This window comes from Crocuta crocuta, unplaced genomic scaffold, assembly GCF_008692635.1.
Source record: "Crocuta crocuta isolate KB4526 unplaced genomic scaffold, BGI_CrCroc_1.0 scaffold130, whole genome shotgun sequence".
Taxonomy (NCBI): domain Eukaryota; kingdom Metazoa; phylum Chordata; class Mammalia; order Carnivora; family Hyaenidae; genus Crocuta; species Crocuta crocuta.
In genome coordinates, this window is record NW_027527920.1 from 9,631,402 (window position 1) to 9,646,384 (window position 14,983).

General features: G+C 37.7%; 1 protein-coding gene across 16 annotated transcripts in view; it reads left to right on the forward strand.

The window, feature by feature from the left end:
• Positions 1-14,983, forward strand: part of CSNK1G1 (casein kinase 1 gamma 1) — a 183,442-nt gene that overhangs the window by 65,659 nt on the left and 102,800 nt on the right. For all 16 annotated transcript variants that reach the window (XM_077747272.1, XM_077747235.1, XM_077747226.1 and 13 more), the window contains one exon: positions 8,676-9,078. In XM_077747272.1, the coding sequence (XP_077603398.1) occupies positions 8,898-9,078 (181 nt within the window). In that variant the 5' untranslated portion in view covers positions 8,676-8,897. The remainder of the gene's footprint in view (positions 1-8,675; positions 9,079-14,983) is intronic.

Here is a 14,983-nt window from a genome sequence, read left to right on the forward strand (position 1 = left end):
TAAAATCAATTTTGGTCATTTGTTAGTTAATTAAAGTGATGTTCTTACTGTGTCTTTTTTTTTTTTTAAAGCTAAAATGACTTATAAGATTTTCATTTGTCCTTAAATTTTCTTCTTAATTTTTTGTTGTTATGTAATTTTTGATAGTCTTTTCGGACACACACGTACAAGCACATGCACATATGCAGATACCATTCTTACTGAATATTTACTCAGTACCTTCTTTAGGTGTGATACTGCTCTTGAAATTTATCCTGTGTTCTAAAGGTGAGGTCAGGCCTGATCTCATTCTTTGAAGAGCTTACAGTGGGAATTTCAGATATTGTTGCATGTCATGTGTTCTTGGCAATGTGACACAAGGGGAATTTTGCTCTGGGCTCTGAAGAGAATTTTCATCCTTACCAAGAAAAAGATACATGACAAGAACGTCTTTTGCTATTGCAGTTTCATTTCTGTTTTGGATGCTGGTGTGAGAAGTGATATCTGAAGCTGAAACTTGTCGTGGAGAGGCTTAACACCAAAGCTAGTATGTAGTAGATGAAAGAACAGCAGAAGGGTTTGGTCACTTCAGACTTTTTAAACATACAGTTACTGTATGATCCAGCAGTCCTTCATCTGTAAGCAGTTTCATCCTAAGTTAATTCAGAAGAGAGAGATTTAGATGCCTGTCTCTTGTCTTGACTATTAACAAAGGCCATGTGTGTTTTGGCTTTAAAATTTAAGTACATTACAGGGGCACCTGGGTGGCTCAGTGTTGGTGAAGCTTCTGACTTTGGCCCAGGTCATGATCTCACGGTTAGTGAGTTCAAGTCCCGCATTGTGCTCCATGCTGAAAGCTCAGAGCCTGGAGCCTGCTTCAGATTGTGTCTCCCTCTCTCTCTCTGCCCCTCCCTTGCTCTCTCTCTCTCTCTCTCTCTCTCTCAAAAATGAAGTAAAACATTTAAAAAAAATTTTTTTTAACTAAAAAATTTGGGGGCGCCTGGGTAGCTCAGTCGGTTGAGCATCTGACTTTAGCTCAGGTCATGATCTCCCAGTCCACGGATTCAAGCCCCACATTAGGCTCTGTGCTGTAGCTTGGAGCCTGGAGCCTGCTTCAGATTCTGTCTCCCTCTCTCTCTGCCCCTCCCCCATTCATGCTCCGCCTGTTTCTCAAAAATGAATAAATGTTAAAAAAATTTTTTTAATTAAAAAATTTTAAGTATGTTACCAGCCTCACTTTGACAGTGCCCATATATGAGAATCTGAAATAACAAACAGTAATTGAGTGGTTTTTTTTCTCTTAACAGATTCACAGATATAATTCTTTAAACATTGTCTCTGGTGATTTTATAATATGATTTCATTTTTTAGACTTTATGCAGCTTCTCACAATACTGTTCCGTAAAGCAGTAAATTCACTTTAGGCATTTCATTCATGATAGTAGACCACACCTGTCTCTTCCACAAAGCATCTGTTACTGCCTTGTAAGAGAATGACTTTGAGCCAGATGAACTCTTGGTTTAGGCCTATTTCTTTTGTATGCTGGCACAGGGTGGTTGTTACTAGAAACATAAGTTTCTCTCATTTCTATGTGATAGAATGCTCTAAGATATCTTATAGAGCAATCTGTGAAGAAAAACGTTTCACTCACCACAGCTGAAGACACCCATATTCTTCAACTCTTATCATAAACCAGCAGATTTGGCATAAGTTCCCTACCCACAATTTGACTTTTTTATTTTACTACTAGCAATAATTCTTTAATCTGCTAGAGAGCTCTTATAATTTCCCAGTCAAGGAAGCCATATGTATAAATCTGTTTTTATTCACTAAATGTGGCATAAGTGATGGAGTGATGTCTTCTGGGAAGGGTTAAACCAGTTCCTGAAATGAATTACAACTTTTGATTACAAAGGATACATGGAGTGTTAATACTTCTCTTTTTTTTTTAAGTTTATTTATTTTGAGAGAAGGACAGTGCAAATTGGGGAGGGGCAGAGAGAGAGAGAATCCCAAGCATGCTCTGTACTGTCAGCCCAGAGCCTATGTGGGCCTCGAACTCACAAAAACATCAGATCATGACCTCAGCTGAAACCAAGAGTCCAACGCTTAACCATCTGAGCTCCCCAGGTACCCATGGAGTGTTATACTTGAAAAATACCTTTCCTCTTAAATCAGGCATGCTTAAATTCAGAGGAACTATTAGAATTAAGCTTCTAAAGGAACTTGATGGTATGAGTCTAAAAATTTATCATAACATTTACATGTTTAATAAATAACTTACAAATGATTGCCAAGTAGTTTATTTACCAGGAAAAGAAACATCTGCTTATTGTGTTTATATAATTTCTCTTCCCCCTGTTTTTTAACATGTAGTTGACATACAGTACTACATTTGTTTCAGGTGTACAACATGGTGATTCAGCAATTACATACATTATGAAATGCTCACCACCATAAGTGTAGTTAACCATCCATCACCATATAAGTTACTACAATATTAGTGACTACATTCCTTATGTTGCATCCTTGTGAATTACTTACTCCATAACTGGAATTTTGTACCTCTTAATCTCTTTCCCCTATTTTGCTAATCCCCCTAATCCCCCTCCCTAGTGGCAACCACTGGTTTATTCTTTGTATTTATGAGTCTGTATTTTGTTCATTTGTTCATTTGTTTTGTTTTTTAGATTCCACATATAAGCGAAATCAATATGGTTTTGTTTTTGATTTATTTCACATACCATAATAGCATCTCGGTCCATACATGTCACAAAATGGCTTGATTCCATTCTTTTTAATGGCTGAGTAGTATTTGATTACACACACATATACCCATACCCTGCATCTTCTTTAGAAATCCATTCATCTATTGATGGACACTTAGGTTGCAACCATATCTTGGCTATTGTAAATAATGCTACAGTAAACATAGGAATGCATATTTCTTTTCTTTCTTTCCTTTTCTTTCCTTTCCTTTTCTTTTCTTTTCTTTTCTTTTTTCTTTTCCTTTCTTTTCTTTTCTTTTCTTATGTTTATTTATTTTTGAGAGAGAGGGACAGAGGATCCAAAGAGGGCTCTGTGCTGACATTAGTGAGCCCAATGTGGGGCTTGAACTCATGAAGTGCAAGGTCATGACGTGAGCTGAAGTCACATGCTCAACCCACTGAGCCACCTAGGTGTTCTGTATATCTTTTTGAATTAGTGTTTTTGTTTTCTTTAGGTAAATACCCAGAATATTGGGTTATATGGTGTTTGTATTTTTTTAATTTTTTGAGGAATCTACATACTGTTTTTAGAGTTGCTGTGTCCATTTTACATTCTCACCAACAGTGCACAGGGTTTTCTTTTTTCCCACATTCTTGCCAATACTTGTTATTTCTTGTCTTTTTTTTAAAGATTTTATTTTTATTTATTATTATTTTTTAATGTTTTATTTATTTTTGAGAGAGACAGAGACAGCGTGAGCAGGGGAGGGTCAGAGAGAGAGGGAGACACAGAATCCGAGGACAGTCTCCAGGCTCTGAGCTAGCTGACAGCACAGAGCCCGACACGAGGCTGGAACCCACGAACTGTGAGATCATGACCTGACTGAGCCACCCAGGCACCCCTAAGATTTTAAGTAATCTTTATGCCTAACATGGAGCTTGAACTCAAAGCCCCAATATCAAGAGTTGGATGCTTTACTGACGGAGCCAACCAGGTGCCCCATTTCTTGTCTTTTTTTTTTTTCTAAGTTTATTTTGAGACAGAAGGAGACAAAGTGCAAGTGGGGAAGGGACAGAGAGAGAGGGGGAGAGAGAGAATCCTAAGCAGGCTCCAGACTGTCAGTGCAGAGACCAAAGGAGGACTCAATCCTAAGAACCACAAGATCATGACCTGAGCCAAAATCGAGTCAGAAGCTTAACATACTGAGCCACCCACTGAGCCACCCAGGTTGCCCCTCTTGTCTTTTTTTTTTTTAATGTTTTATTTATTTCTAGGAGAGAGAGAGAGACAGCGTGAGCAGGGGAGGGTCAGAGAGAGAGGGAGTCACAGACTGAAACAGGCTCCAGGCTCTGAGCTGGCAGTCAGCACAGAGTCCGACGCGGGGCTCGAACCCACGAACCGCGAGATCATGACCTAAGCGAAAGTCGGACGCTTAACCGACTAAGCCACCCAGGCGCCCCAACCCCTCTTGTCTTTTTGATACTAGGTATTCTGACTGGTGTGAGGTTGATATCTCATTGTGGTTTTGATTTGCATTTCCCTGATGATTAGTGATATTGAACATCTTTTCATATGTCTTTGTCTTTGGGAAAATGTCTATTCAGGTCTTCTGCCCTTTTTTTAATCAGGTTATTTGGGTTTTTTTGGTCTTGATTGGTGTGAATTCCTTATATATTTTGGATATTAACCCTTACCAGATATATTATTTGTAAAGATCATCTCTCATTCAGTAAATTGCCTTTTCCTTCTTCTGATGGTTTCCTTAGCTGTGCAGAAGCTTTTTAGTTTAGTCCCAATAGTTTATTTTTATTTTTGTTTCTTTTGCCTAAGGAGACAGATCCAGAAAAAATACTGCTAAGGCTGATATCCAAAAGTTTACTGCTTATAGTTCTTTTTTTTTTTTTTTTTTTTTAAGGAGTTCTAACTAAGGTTTCAGGTCTTACATTTAGATCTTTAATCTGTTTTGAGTCTATTTTGTATATGGTACAAGAAAGTAGAATTCCCTTCCCCCCTTTTTAATGTTAAAAAAAAAAAAAAGGACCAACCATATAGTTTGTCTTTTACTGCTATCTTTGGAAATCATTTTTTAAAAATAAGCTTTAAGGTATGGGACTCCTAGGTGGCTCAGTCAGTTGGGCGTCTGACTATTGATTTCAGCTCAGGTCATGATCTTGTGGTTCATGGGATCAAGCCCCACATTGGGCTGTATACTGACAGCATAGAGCCTTCTTTGGATTCTCTCTCTCCCTCTCTCTCTCCACTTAAACTTGCTCTCTCTCTCAAAATAAATAAAAATGAAAAAACTTAATAAAAATATGCTTAAGGTATAACTTTTTTTTTTCCATGTTTATTTTTGAAAGAGAGAGAGAAAGGCTCAGAAAGAGAGATAGGAGGTCTGAAGCGGGCTCTGTGCTGACAGCAGAGAGCCTGATGTGGGGGTGGAACACACAAACTGTGAAATTATGACCTGATCCAAAGTTGGATGCTTCACCAACTGAGCCACTCAGGCACCCCTGTTAAAGTATAACTTGATGTTTACCTTGGATGTTCTGTTTGACCTAGTTCTTGAGCTACGTTTTTCATATGTTATCTGCTAGTAACTAAAAATAATTCATTTAATAATATCTTTGTGAAATGGAAATCCTAACTAGCCTGTATTAACACTGATGGATTGAAATGAAATAATACTAGCTTCTTTCTAGCTGAATTCTAAGCATTCTTATGGTTAATCAGGATTCTAGTTACATGTACTATTTTTTGTAAATATTTGGTTATGTCATTGAAAATCTGTTTTCTGTTAACCAAGACCATCATAATTGTTAGTCAGTAATTATATACAAGAAATGAAAGGAAATAGAACAAGATCCCCAATTTCAAAGGCTTATAATCAAATTAAATATTAAAGTACATATCAATATAATCTGTTGCATGCTGAGTGGCAGATGTATACACAGTATACCCAGGTGTGCTCCAAGTGTTAGTGATGAATTGGTTATAAAAGATTTCTCAGTGGACATAGGTCGTGAGTCAGGCCTTAAATAAGACAGAAGAGTTAAGAGGCCAGTCTAGTGTAAGGACCAACATTGGATCTCCTTGTATTTATGCAGCTAAAAAACAAAACTTTTTTGTTTTAATTAAATTTTTTTTTTCTTTTAAGAAGGCTCCACACCCAGCTCAGAGCCCAAAGCAGAGCTTGAACTCACAATCCTGAGGTCAAGACCTGAGATGAGATCAAGAGTTGGGTGCTTAAGGGGCGCCTGGGTGGCTTAGTCGGTTGAGCGTCCGACTTTCGCTTAGGTCATGACCTCGCGGTTCGTGGGTTTGAGCCCCGCGTCGGGCTCTGTGCTGACTGCCAGCTCAGAGCCTGGAGCCTGCTTCAGTCTGTGACTCCCTCTCTCTCTGACCCTCCCCTGCTCACGCTGTCTCTCTCTCTCTCTCCTAGAAATAAATAAAAAACATTTAAAAAAAAAAAAAAAGAGTTGGGTGCTTAACTGACTAAGCTTTACTGTTAGGTGGCCCTGTAGTAGCCCTGTAGTAACATAAATACAAGAATTTAATTAGGGAGTTTATATTGAAAAGACTCAAATGACAAGCTAAAGAGTTTGTAATTGGGAAGTAGAAAAATACTTTTGTGCAGTGGGTGGTGATAAAGAAATAGGATTTTAAAAATTCAATTGTTCAGTTAATTTGATTTCTTAAATGAGAGGTGCCATATAAAAGTAGTTATTATTCATCTTTCATAATTATAGATTAGACCATGCTCATGTTCCATGCATAGATTAGAAAAAATTGGTATCTTAAACATAAGGTTTTTTTCCCCACATTTGTGGGACTTAAAGCGATTCTTCTGGCCTATAAGCAGGTGTTAAAAACATCCTTTTCCCAGCTGAATATGATTTTTTACTTTCTGCATATTTCTAACCTGGGAAATACTGTATGTTTTTTCTAATACATACATGCAAGTAAACACAGATACTGAGGGCTATCTGTGATTACTCCATCTAATGTTTCATGAGTTTAAGTGCAATGGAGAAAGCTAATGACAAGCATTATAAAAATAACCTCCATCTGTTAGAGTAAACACATACAAAAACTATGAAGAGCAGTAGACAAGGTGGTAGTAGTTTTCCAAATCTTATAAATGAAGCTATTATAGTAGTAATAATTTGTAAAAATGTAGGAGTTAGTCAAATGCTCAAAATTGCCTGGATAAGCTAAGACACATCTTTTTCCTGTCCTCAAAGAAATTTATAACATAAGGGAAGAAAGAATAGCTTGACCGTTTCTTATACCTAGACACATACTCGCACCAGTCAAGATAAGACAATCTAGGGGTGCCAAGTGACTCAGTTGGTTAGGCGTCCTACTTCAGCTCAGGTCATGATCTCACAGTTCATTGTTTCGAGCCCCATGTCCAGCTCTATGCTGACAGTTCAGAGCCTGGAGCCTGCTTCGGATTCTGTGTCTCCCTCTCCCTCTGCCCCTCCCGGATTTGTGCTCTGTTTCTCTTTGTCTCAATAATAACCATTCAAAAATTTAAGATAGGACTATCTAAATCATAAGTTTTATTTCCCTTCTCTTTCTAATATTGTTTGAGGGACTTTGGCAAACAACGAAGATAATTGGAAGATACTGGATACAATTGCAAATAAGAAAAAAATGAGAGAAATATAAATTCAAAATGTTGTTCATGTAGGAAAGCCAGTAATTGCTGACCTTCTCATTACCCTGATTTTGTCTTTAACAGAATATACATTGTGAATGTATGTATTGTTCCCTGAATTCAGAGAAATGTATTTTATTGATGATTAGCTTTGTAGAAGCCTAAAGTCATTATATACTTCAAGTAATACAAAGAAAACATACAAAGAAGATGAACATAAACAGTTTACTTTAACTGTTTGAAGTAAATAGATTTTATTCTTGGATAAAATGGAATATGCCCATTTGTACAGTCAGCTCACAGGTTTGTCCCTGTCCCTGTACTCAGGAATTAAAGATGTCCATGAGAAGCTTACAGTATAGACATTTTGCTTTTTTTTTTTTTTTAATACATGCTGTAACAACCAAGCAATTGTCCTAATTCTCTTTTTCCTTACAATTTCAAGGAAAATATTGACTGAAAGTAAAACATGAGCTTGTGTCTTGTATGTGATTGGTGATAACAGAATTTTTTGTTGTTGTTAAAGATTACCTGTTTTATGAAAAATAGCATCAGAATTAACTCATTTTAGACATTTGTCTTGGGCTTAGTCCTGAATTGTATCACCAGATACTGGATTGTAATCTGGTAGGGATTAATTCTATTTAAGATTTTTTGTTTTTGGTTTTGGTTCTCAGCTCTATTTTTATTTTGGAGTTGTGCAAATGATCTACTTCATGACTCTGTCACCGTATACTCAATTTGCAGTGAAAGTATACCAAGAGTTGAATTTTACAAAGCTTTAATCTAGAACTGCTTAGTACCACTAGGGTTTTGGAAAGTCCTTTAGAGAAGTAGTCTGTGTCAGTCGGTAACTTTTTTGGATTGTGTTGTTGCCCTCAGTGCTTGATAAATGGTGGGGATGGAGGAGGGGGACGGTAAGTAGCTTCATTTCTGACAGGTTCTGTCCAAAGCTAAAGGAAGAGCTTTTAACTGTCTTCATTTTATTTAACTTGGCTTAACCCACCCTTTCTGTCTGTTAGCCAGTGATGAAAAGGGGAGCAAATAGCCTTCTTTTGGGTCATATGTACAGAAGACAACATTTTCTATTAAAGACTTGTGTGTTCCCTTAGCTGCCATGGTCTGCAGCCTACTGAGCTTATGTTACCAGATAAATAACTAGTCCAGATGGCTAAACTGTTGGAGGATATAAAACCAAAACCCATTTCAGGAAGCATTCCACTTTGTACATTTTTGGATAGGATCCATTCTAATTAGTGGTAACTTTCTGGATTTGTTTTAAAATTTAATTTGTAACTGTATGTTTTCTTGATTTTTACCTAGGTTACAAAATACTCTCCTATGCTTGAGATCCACAGACTACGTGTCCTACGAGAACAAATCAATGGTTTTTCATCTCCTGGAAGTACATTAGAAACATAAATATGGTGCCAAAAGATATCCTTACCTTTCTCTGACTACAGTTTATTTGGACATACTTTTGTACTGAAGAGAGGTATACAGACTGAGGCTACTCATTGTGCAAAGACTCTGTCGTGTAGGATCATGGACCATCCTGGTAGGGAGAAGGATGAAAGACAACGGACAACTAAACCCATGGCACAAAGGAGTGCACACTGTTCCCGACCATCTGGCTCCTCAACATCCTCTGGGGTTCTTATGGTGGGACCCAACTTCAGGGTTGGCAAGAAGATAGGGTGTGGGAACTTCGGAGAGCTCAGATTAGGTAAGGACTTGTTTATATCAGTGGCTTCCACAACCACCAACAGCTATAATTAGCTTTTGTATGTTTCAAGACCAGAAGTTTATGATTTTATGAGAAATTCTTCTAAGGAGGACCTGTTCGTATAAACAATAAAGAATTTGCGAAGGGGACTAGAGTCATTATCAGTTATAATTGTATCCAAGGTTCATCTTTGTTTGTGTGTGATAGGCTCTTAAATTTACCACCAGTTCTGAGCTTTTATGGTGTGGGGAGATGTGCATAGAGATATCAGTAAAAATAAAAATTCTGATTTAGTTGTTCTGAGAGGTGGAGCCCTAATTCTGTTTAACAAATTTCCAGGTGACCTAGATATCATTGGTCTTTGAGCCACACTCTGAGAAGGGAGTAAGGCCTTGTTTTAATTTAGACTTGACTCCTGATAAGGGAAGAGTAGATCCGTACTCAGTAATACGCAGACTCAGTCTGTAAAGAAATACATCCTGTTCAGAGAGGCTTTCCAACTGATTCTATGTTTGCATTTCTTCCTGGAAATTCCAACATCCAAATTGAGCTAGAACTCCAGGGAGAAATTATGCAATTTTTTTTCCCAGCCAAGGAAATGGATTTTTTAATTTCAAATATGAATTTATGAGTGAGATGATGAAAAATAACAGAATAAAAGCAAAAATTGGAAGAAGATACAGTAGGTATGTATAAACTTTTTTATGGCCCGCCCTGAGTGAATTGGTAAGAGAAAATGAAAGATATAAATACATGAAGTTGGACATCATTGTAGAGAATGTGAAGAGGTCCTCTTTTAGGCTAAACTATTAGCTTTTTCTCTATAGCCATTTTGGCTATGGATTATTAGGAAGACCCCCTGTAAGAGACTGTGGCCCTTCAGGGAACAGAAGTGTAGGAGCGTAAGATAATTATTGTTTGTTAACTCCACTACTTCTAATCTGCAAAAGAAGAAGGAAAAAACATCTTGTCTGTAATCCCCCATAGAGAGAGTCAGGGAAGCATCACTACACTAGCCAGAGATCACTGGGTGCAGAATTGAATTTAAGGATGCGGAGAGTAAATTTATTTTTACCAGTAGAAGGCCAGCAGCCTGGAATTTTAAGACCTGACTAGTGTAATGGAAGGCTCTTTATATTTAGTGATGGTCGGGTTAGCAAAGCCAGCAGATGCTACTGAGAACAGGAGTAAGATGTGTAATTTCACACTGTTTGAGTTCCTAGCAACTACTGAGTTGTTTTAGAACCTAGTTTCTTGAATATTCATTTATGTAATGGATTGACTTTGCTCTAACACCACAGTAGTAACTTGGAATTAAATAGATTATGATATAAACATCCACAGAATTACTACTGAAAGGCAGTTTATGATGCATATGAATTCTTGCATTCTCAAAACATCACAAAATTGTTTAATTTCTCTAAAGGTGAAGAAAAGCTGTAGTCAATGAAAACTGGAAATCTGTCTTATTTAATTACTAAAGTTTGGATTTGTGTTATACGATCTTTAAGTTTACATGGGATTAGAAAAACTTACTGAGTTAAAAGGACAAATTTGTAGTCCGTGTGTATTTTAGAGTAGTAGAGTGTTCTGTTTTATTTCCTCACACGAATTGAGGATAATTTTGATAGTTCTCATTTTGGCTTGCCTTGTAGTCAGTGAAAAGGCTTGTCTTTCTTTTAAAGTAGTTTTAGTCTTGTGTGCTTATCAGGTTTTCATTAGCTCTGGGACCATATTGTCATGACATTGTATGTAGGAATATTTTAATCAACAGAAATGAGAAAAGACACTTCTAGAATCATTTGACATCTTCCTAACAGGGTGGGTATGCTAGGTACGCCATTCCTTTACGCTTTGGCTGTGACATTAGTAAGGAGGAGGTTGTGTGGACAACAGAAGATGTAAACTAGGAAATTTCAAACTCAAGGCAGGTAAAGATGGGCCTTCACCAAGGCTACCACCTACAAGGCCATGTTTTCTTCTCCAAATTCATTTCTTTGTCTAGCTGCACTGTCTCTCCGCCAAATCCATTTCTGCTTGAGAGCTTTTCACTTAGAGTTCCTTCTACTACAGAATTCTTCCCCCAAATTTTGCTTGGGAGGTTGCTTCTTATCCTTCAGGCTTCAACTTTTGTTACCTTCTCAGAGAAACCTTCAGCAATTTCTCCCCGACCTCCATTTAAAATGTCATATTTCTCCCCTAGCTGTGTTCTGTCCCATCAAACACTTTATTCATCACATGGATCACTACCTGAGATGATTTATTTGTGTTTACCTACTAATTGTCTCTCCTTACTTGAATATAAGCCCCTTGTTGGGTGGGGTTCTTTCTGTATTAACTGTTGTTAATTTGTGGAATGGATGGATAGATAGCCAGATGAGTAAATAGGAAGAGAAAAAAACATGACCTTCTTCAGACTCCTGGTATATGGGGGTGATGGTAGGTAGTGGCCTTAGTACCACTGGATTTAGGTAGAGCTCTGGATCCTAGACAGAGGGAAAAAAACAATGTAATGATTATTACATTTTGGTTCTCTGCAAATCTGTTTCCACCCTATCATCTATTTAAAAAACATTTCTTGAATAATTACTGTCTTGCTAGACTTTGGGAAAGATAGAATAACAAAATTAGTTTCTGTCTTAAGAATCTCCATCTTATAGGGCGCCTGGATGGCTCAGTTGGTTGAGTGTCTAACTCTTGATTTTGGCTGAGATCATGATCTCAAGGTTTGTGAGTTTTAGCCCAGTGTCGGGCTCTGCACTGATGGGTGCAAAGCCTGCAAGCCTGCTGGTGCTTCTCTCTCTCTCCATCTTTCTCTCTGCCCCTTCCCTGCTCACTCTGTCTGTCTGTCTGTCTGTCTGTCTCTCAAAAATAAATAGAGGCACATGGGTGGTTCAGTAAGTTAAGTGTCCAACTTCAGCTCAGGTCATAATCTCACAGTTTGTGGGTTTGAATCCCACATGGGGCTCTGTGCAGACCACTCTGAGCCTGGAGCCTGCTTCGGATTCTGTGTCTCCCTCTCTGCCCCTACCCCCCTTTCAAAAGTAAATAAACATTAAAAAAATAATTAAATAAATAAACTTAAAAAAACACTTCCAAAAAAAAATCTCAGTCTCACAGTTTAGTGGTAGAAAGAAAAACAAATAATACATTGTGTAAAAACTGTATTGGCAGAGATTAATGAAGGTTTCAGAGAAGAAGTATTATTTGAGATTAGGATAGGATTTCCACTGGTGGGCACAAGGAAGAAGGGCTCTCCAATAGTAGAATCACAAAATATTATCAGAGCAGCAACTAGTTATACATGACTGGGTTACTGGATGTGAAGTAAAAGAAAAGCAGTAGGTACCATTAGGTAGGTTGAGACCAGATTGTGAAGTGTTTGGATGGTATTAAAGCATTTGGACTTTATCCTGTAGGCAGTGGAGTAGACTCATCAAGGGCTTTACAACAGAGAGTGATCTGGTTTGTGTTCTACAAAGATAATTCAGGTAGTTGTAAGATTAGATCAGATAAGAAAGAGATTGACATCTTGTGGATTTTGCTCTAATTGTAGTACTTGTCACATTGTATTATCATTCTCCATCTCTCTGCCTCAGGATAAGCTTGATGGTAGTACTTTGCTTCGTTAATCTTTATATTCCCAGTTCCTTTTTACTGTTTATGGCATATAATGTGTAGTTTAAGAAATGTTTAATGGGTACTTAAGAAATGTTTGTTTGGCTTTATAGTTTAAATCAGAAATGAGTGGAACTGCCTTAGCTCTTAGTTATGAAAATAGCAGTGAGACTGAGACGAAGGGGTGAATGAGGAAGAAGTTTCAGAAGTAGGCTGTAGGCCAGATTTGACCAACCAGTTATTTGAGGGGAAGATTTTCAAGATGACGGAGTTTGCCAGTTTACTTGGAGAGACCAGGTAAAACCTTTTTTTTTTTTAATTTTTAAAAAATTGAAATCCAAGTTAACATATAGTATAATAATAATTTCAGAAGTAGAATTTAGTGGTTAATCACTTACATATAACACCCAGTACTCATCACAAGTGCCCTCTTTAATGCCCATCACCCATTTAACCCATCTCACCACCCAGCAAGTGTCAGTTTGTTCTCTGTATTTAAAAGTCTGTTACAGTTTGTCTCTGTTTTTATCTTATTTTTGCTTCCCTTCCCCTATGTTCATCGTTTTTGTTTCTTAAATTTCACATGAGTGAAATCATATGATATTTGTCTTTCTCTGACAGATTTATTTCGATTAGCATAATACACTCTAGTTGTATCCGTGTTGTTGCAACTGGCAAAATTTCATTCTTATTGATCATTGAGTAATACTCCATTGTATGTATATACCACATCTTCTTTATCTGTTTGTCATTCGATGGACATTTGGACTCTTTACATAATCTAGCTATTGTTGATAGTTCTGCAATAAAGTGCATGTACCCCTTCAAATCAGCATTTTTGTATCCTTTGGATAAATACCTAGTAGTACAATTGCTGGATTGCAGGGTAGTTCCATTTTTAATTTTTTTATGAACCTCCATACTGTTTCCCAGTGTGGCTGTACCAGTTTGCATTCCTACTAGCAGTGCAAAAGTGTTCTCCTTTTCTGCATCCTCGCCAACATCTGTTGTTTCCTGAGTTAATTTTAGCCATTCTGACAGGTGTCAGGTGGTATCTCCTTGTGGTTTTGATTTGTGTTTCCCTGATGATGAGCTATACTGAGCATCTTTTTGTGTGTCTGTTAGCTATCTGAATGTCTTCTTTAGGAAAGTGTCTGTTGATGTTTTTTGCCCATTTCTTCACTGGATTATTTGTTTTTTGGGTATTGAGTTTGATAAGTTATTTATAGATTTTGGATACTGATCCTTTATGTGATATGTCACTTGCAAATATGTTCTCCCAATCTGTTGGTTGCCTTTTAGTTGTTTTTTTTTTTTAATTTTTTTTAAATGTTTTTATTTATTTCTAGGAGAGAGAGAGAGAGACAGTGTGAGCAGGGGAGGGTCAGAGAGAGAGGGAGTCACAGACTGAAACAGGCTCCAGGCTCTGAGCCGGCAGTCAGCACAGAGCCCGACGCGGGGCTCGAACCCACGAACCGCAAGATCATGACCTAAGCGAAAGTCGGACGCTTAACCGACTAAGCCACCCAGGCGCCCCGGTTGCCTTTTAGTTTTGCTGATTGTTTCCTTCATTGTGCAGAAGCTTTTTTTATCTTGATGAGGTCTCAATAGTTCAGTTTTACTTTTGTTTCCCTTGCCTCAGAGGTTAAACTGAAGAGAATTAATTATTGCCTTTGGTCTTTGATTTCTCTTTATGTATTTCTGAGAGGCCTCCTTTTTTCTCCCCTTAAAAAAGTTAGGACATTTATTTTTGTGGTCAGGAAAAAAGCAAGAAAAAGTAAAAAATTTGTTTTTTTATTTTTTAGAGAGAGCATGCAATTGGGAAAGAGGGTCAGAGGGAGAGAGAGAGAGTGAAAATTTTGACCGGGCTCCATGCTCAGTGCAGAGTCCAGTGTGGGGCTTGATCCCACAGCCCTGGGATCATTACTTGAGCCAAAAATCAAGAAGCAGATGCTCAACTGACTGAGGCAGCCAGGAACCCTGGAAAAAAAAAAATATATATATATATATATATATTTCATATATATAAATGTTATATAACATATTTTATATATATATAAAATATATATATGATATATATGATATATATATAAAATGTTTACTTTTTAGATAGAGCGTGAGTTGGGAGGGGCAGAGGGAGACAGGAACACAGACTCTGAAGCCGACTCCAGGCCTCCAGCTGGCACCACAGAGCCAGAAGCAGGGCTTGAACTCACCGAGCCATGAGATCATGACCTGAGCCAAAGTCAGACCCTCAACCGACTGAGTCACCCAAGCACCCCAATCT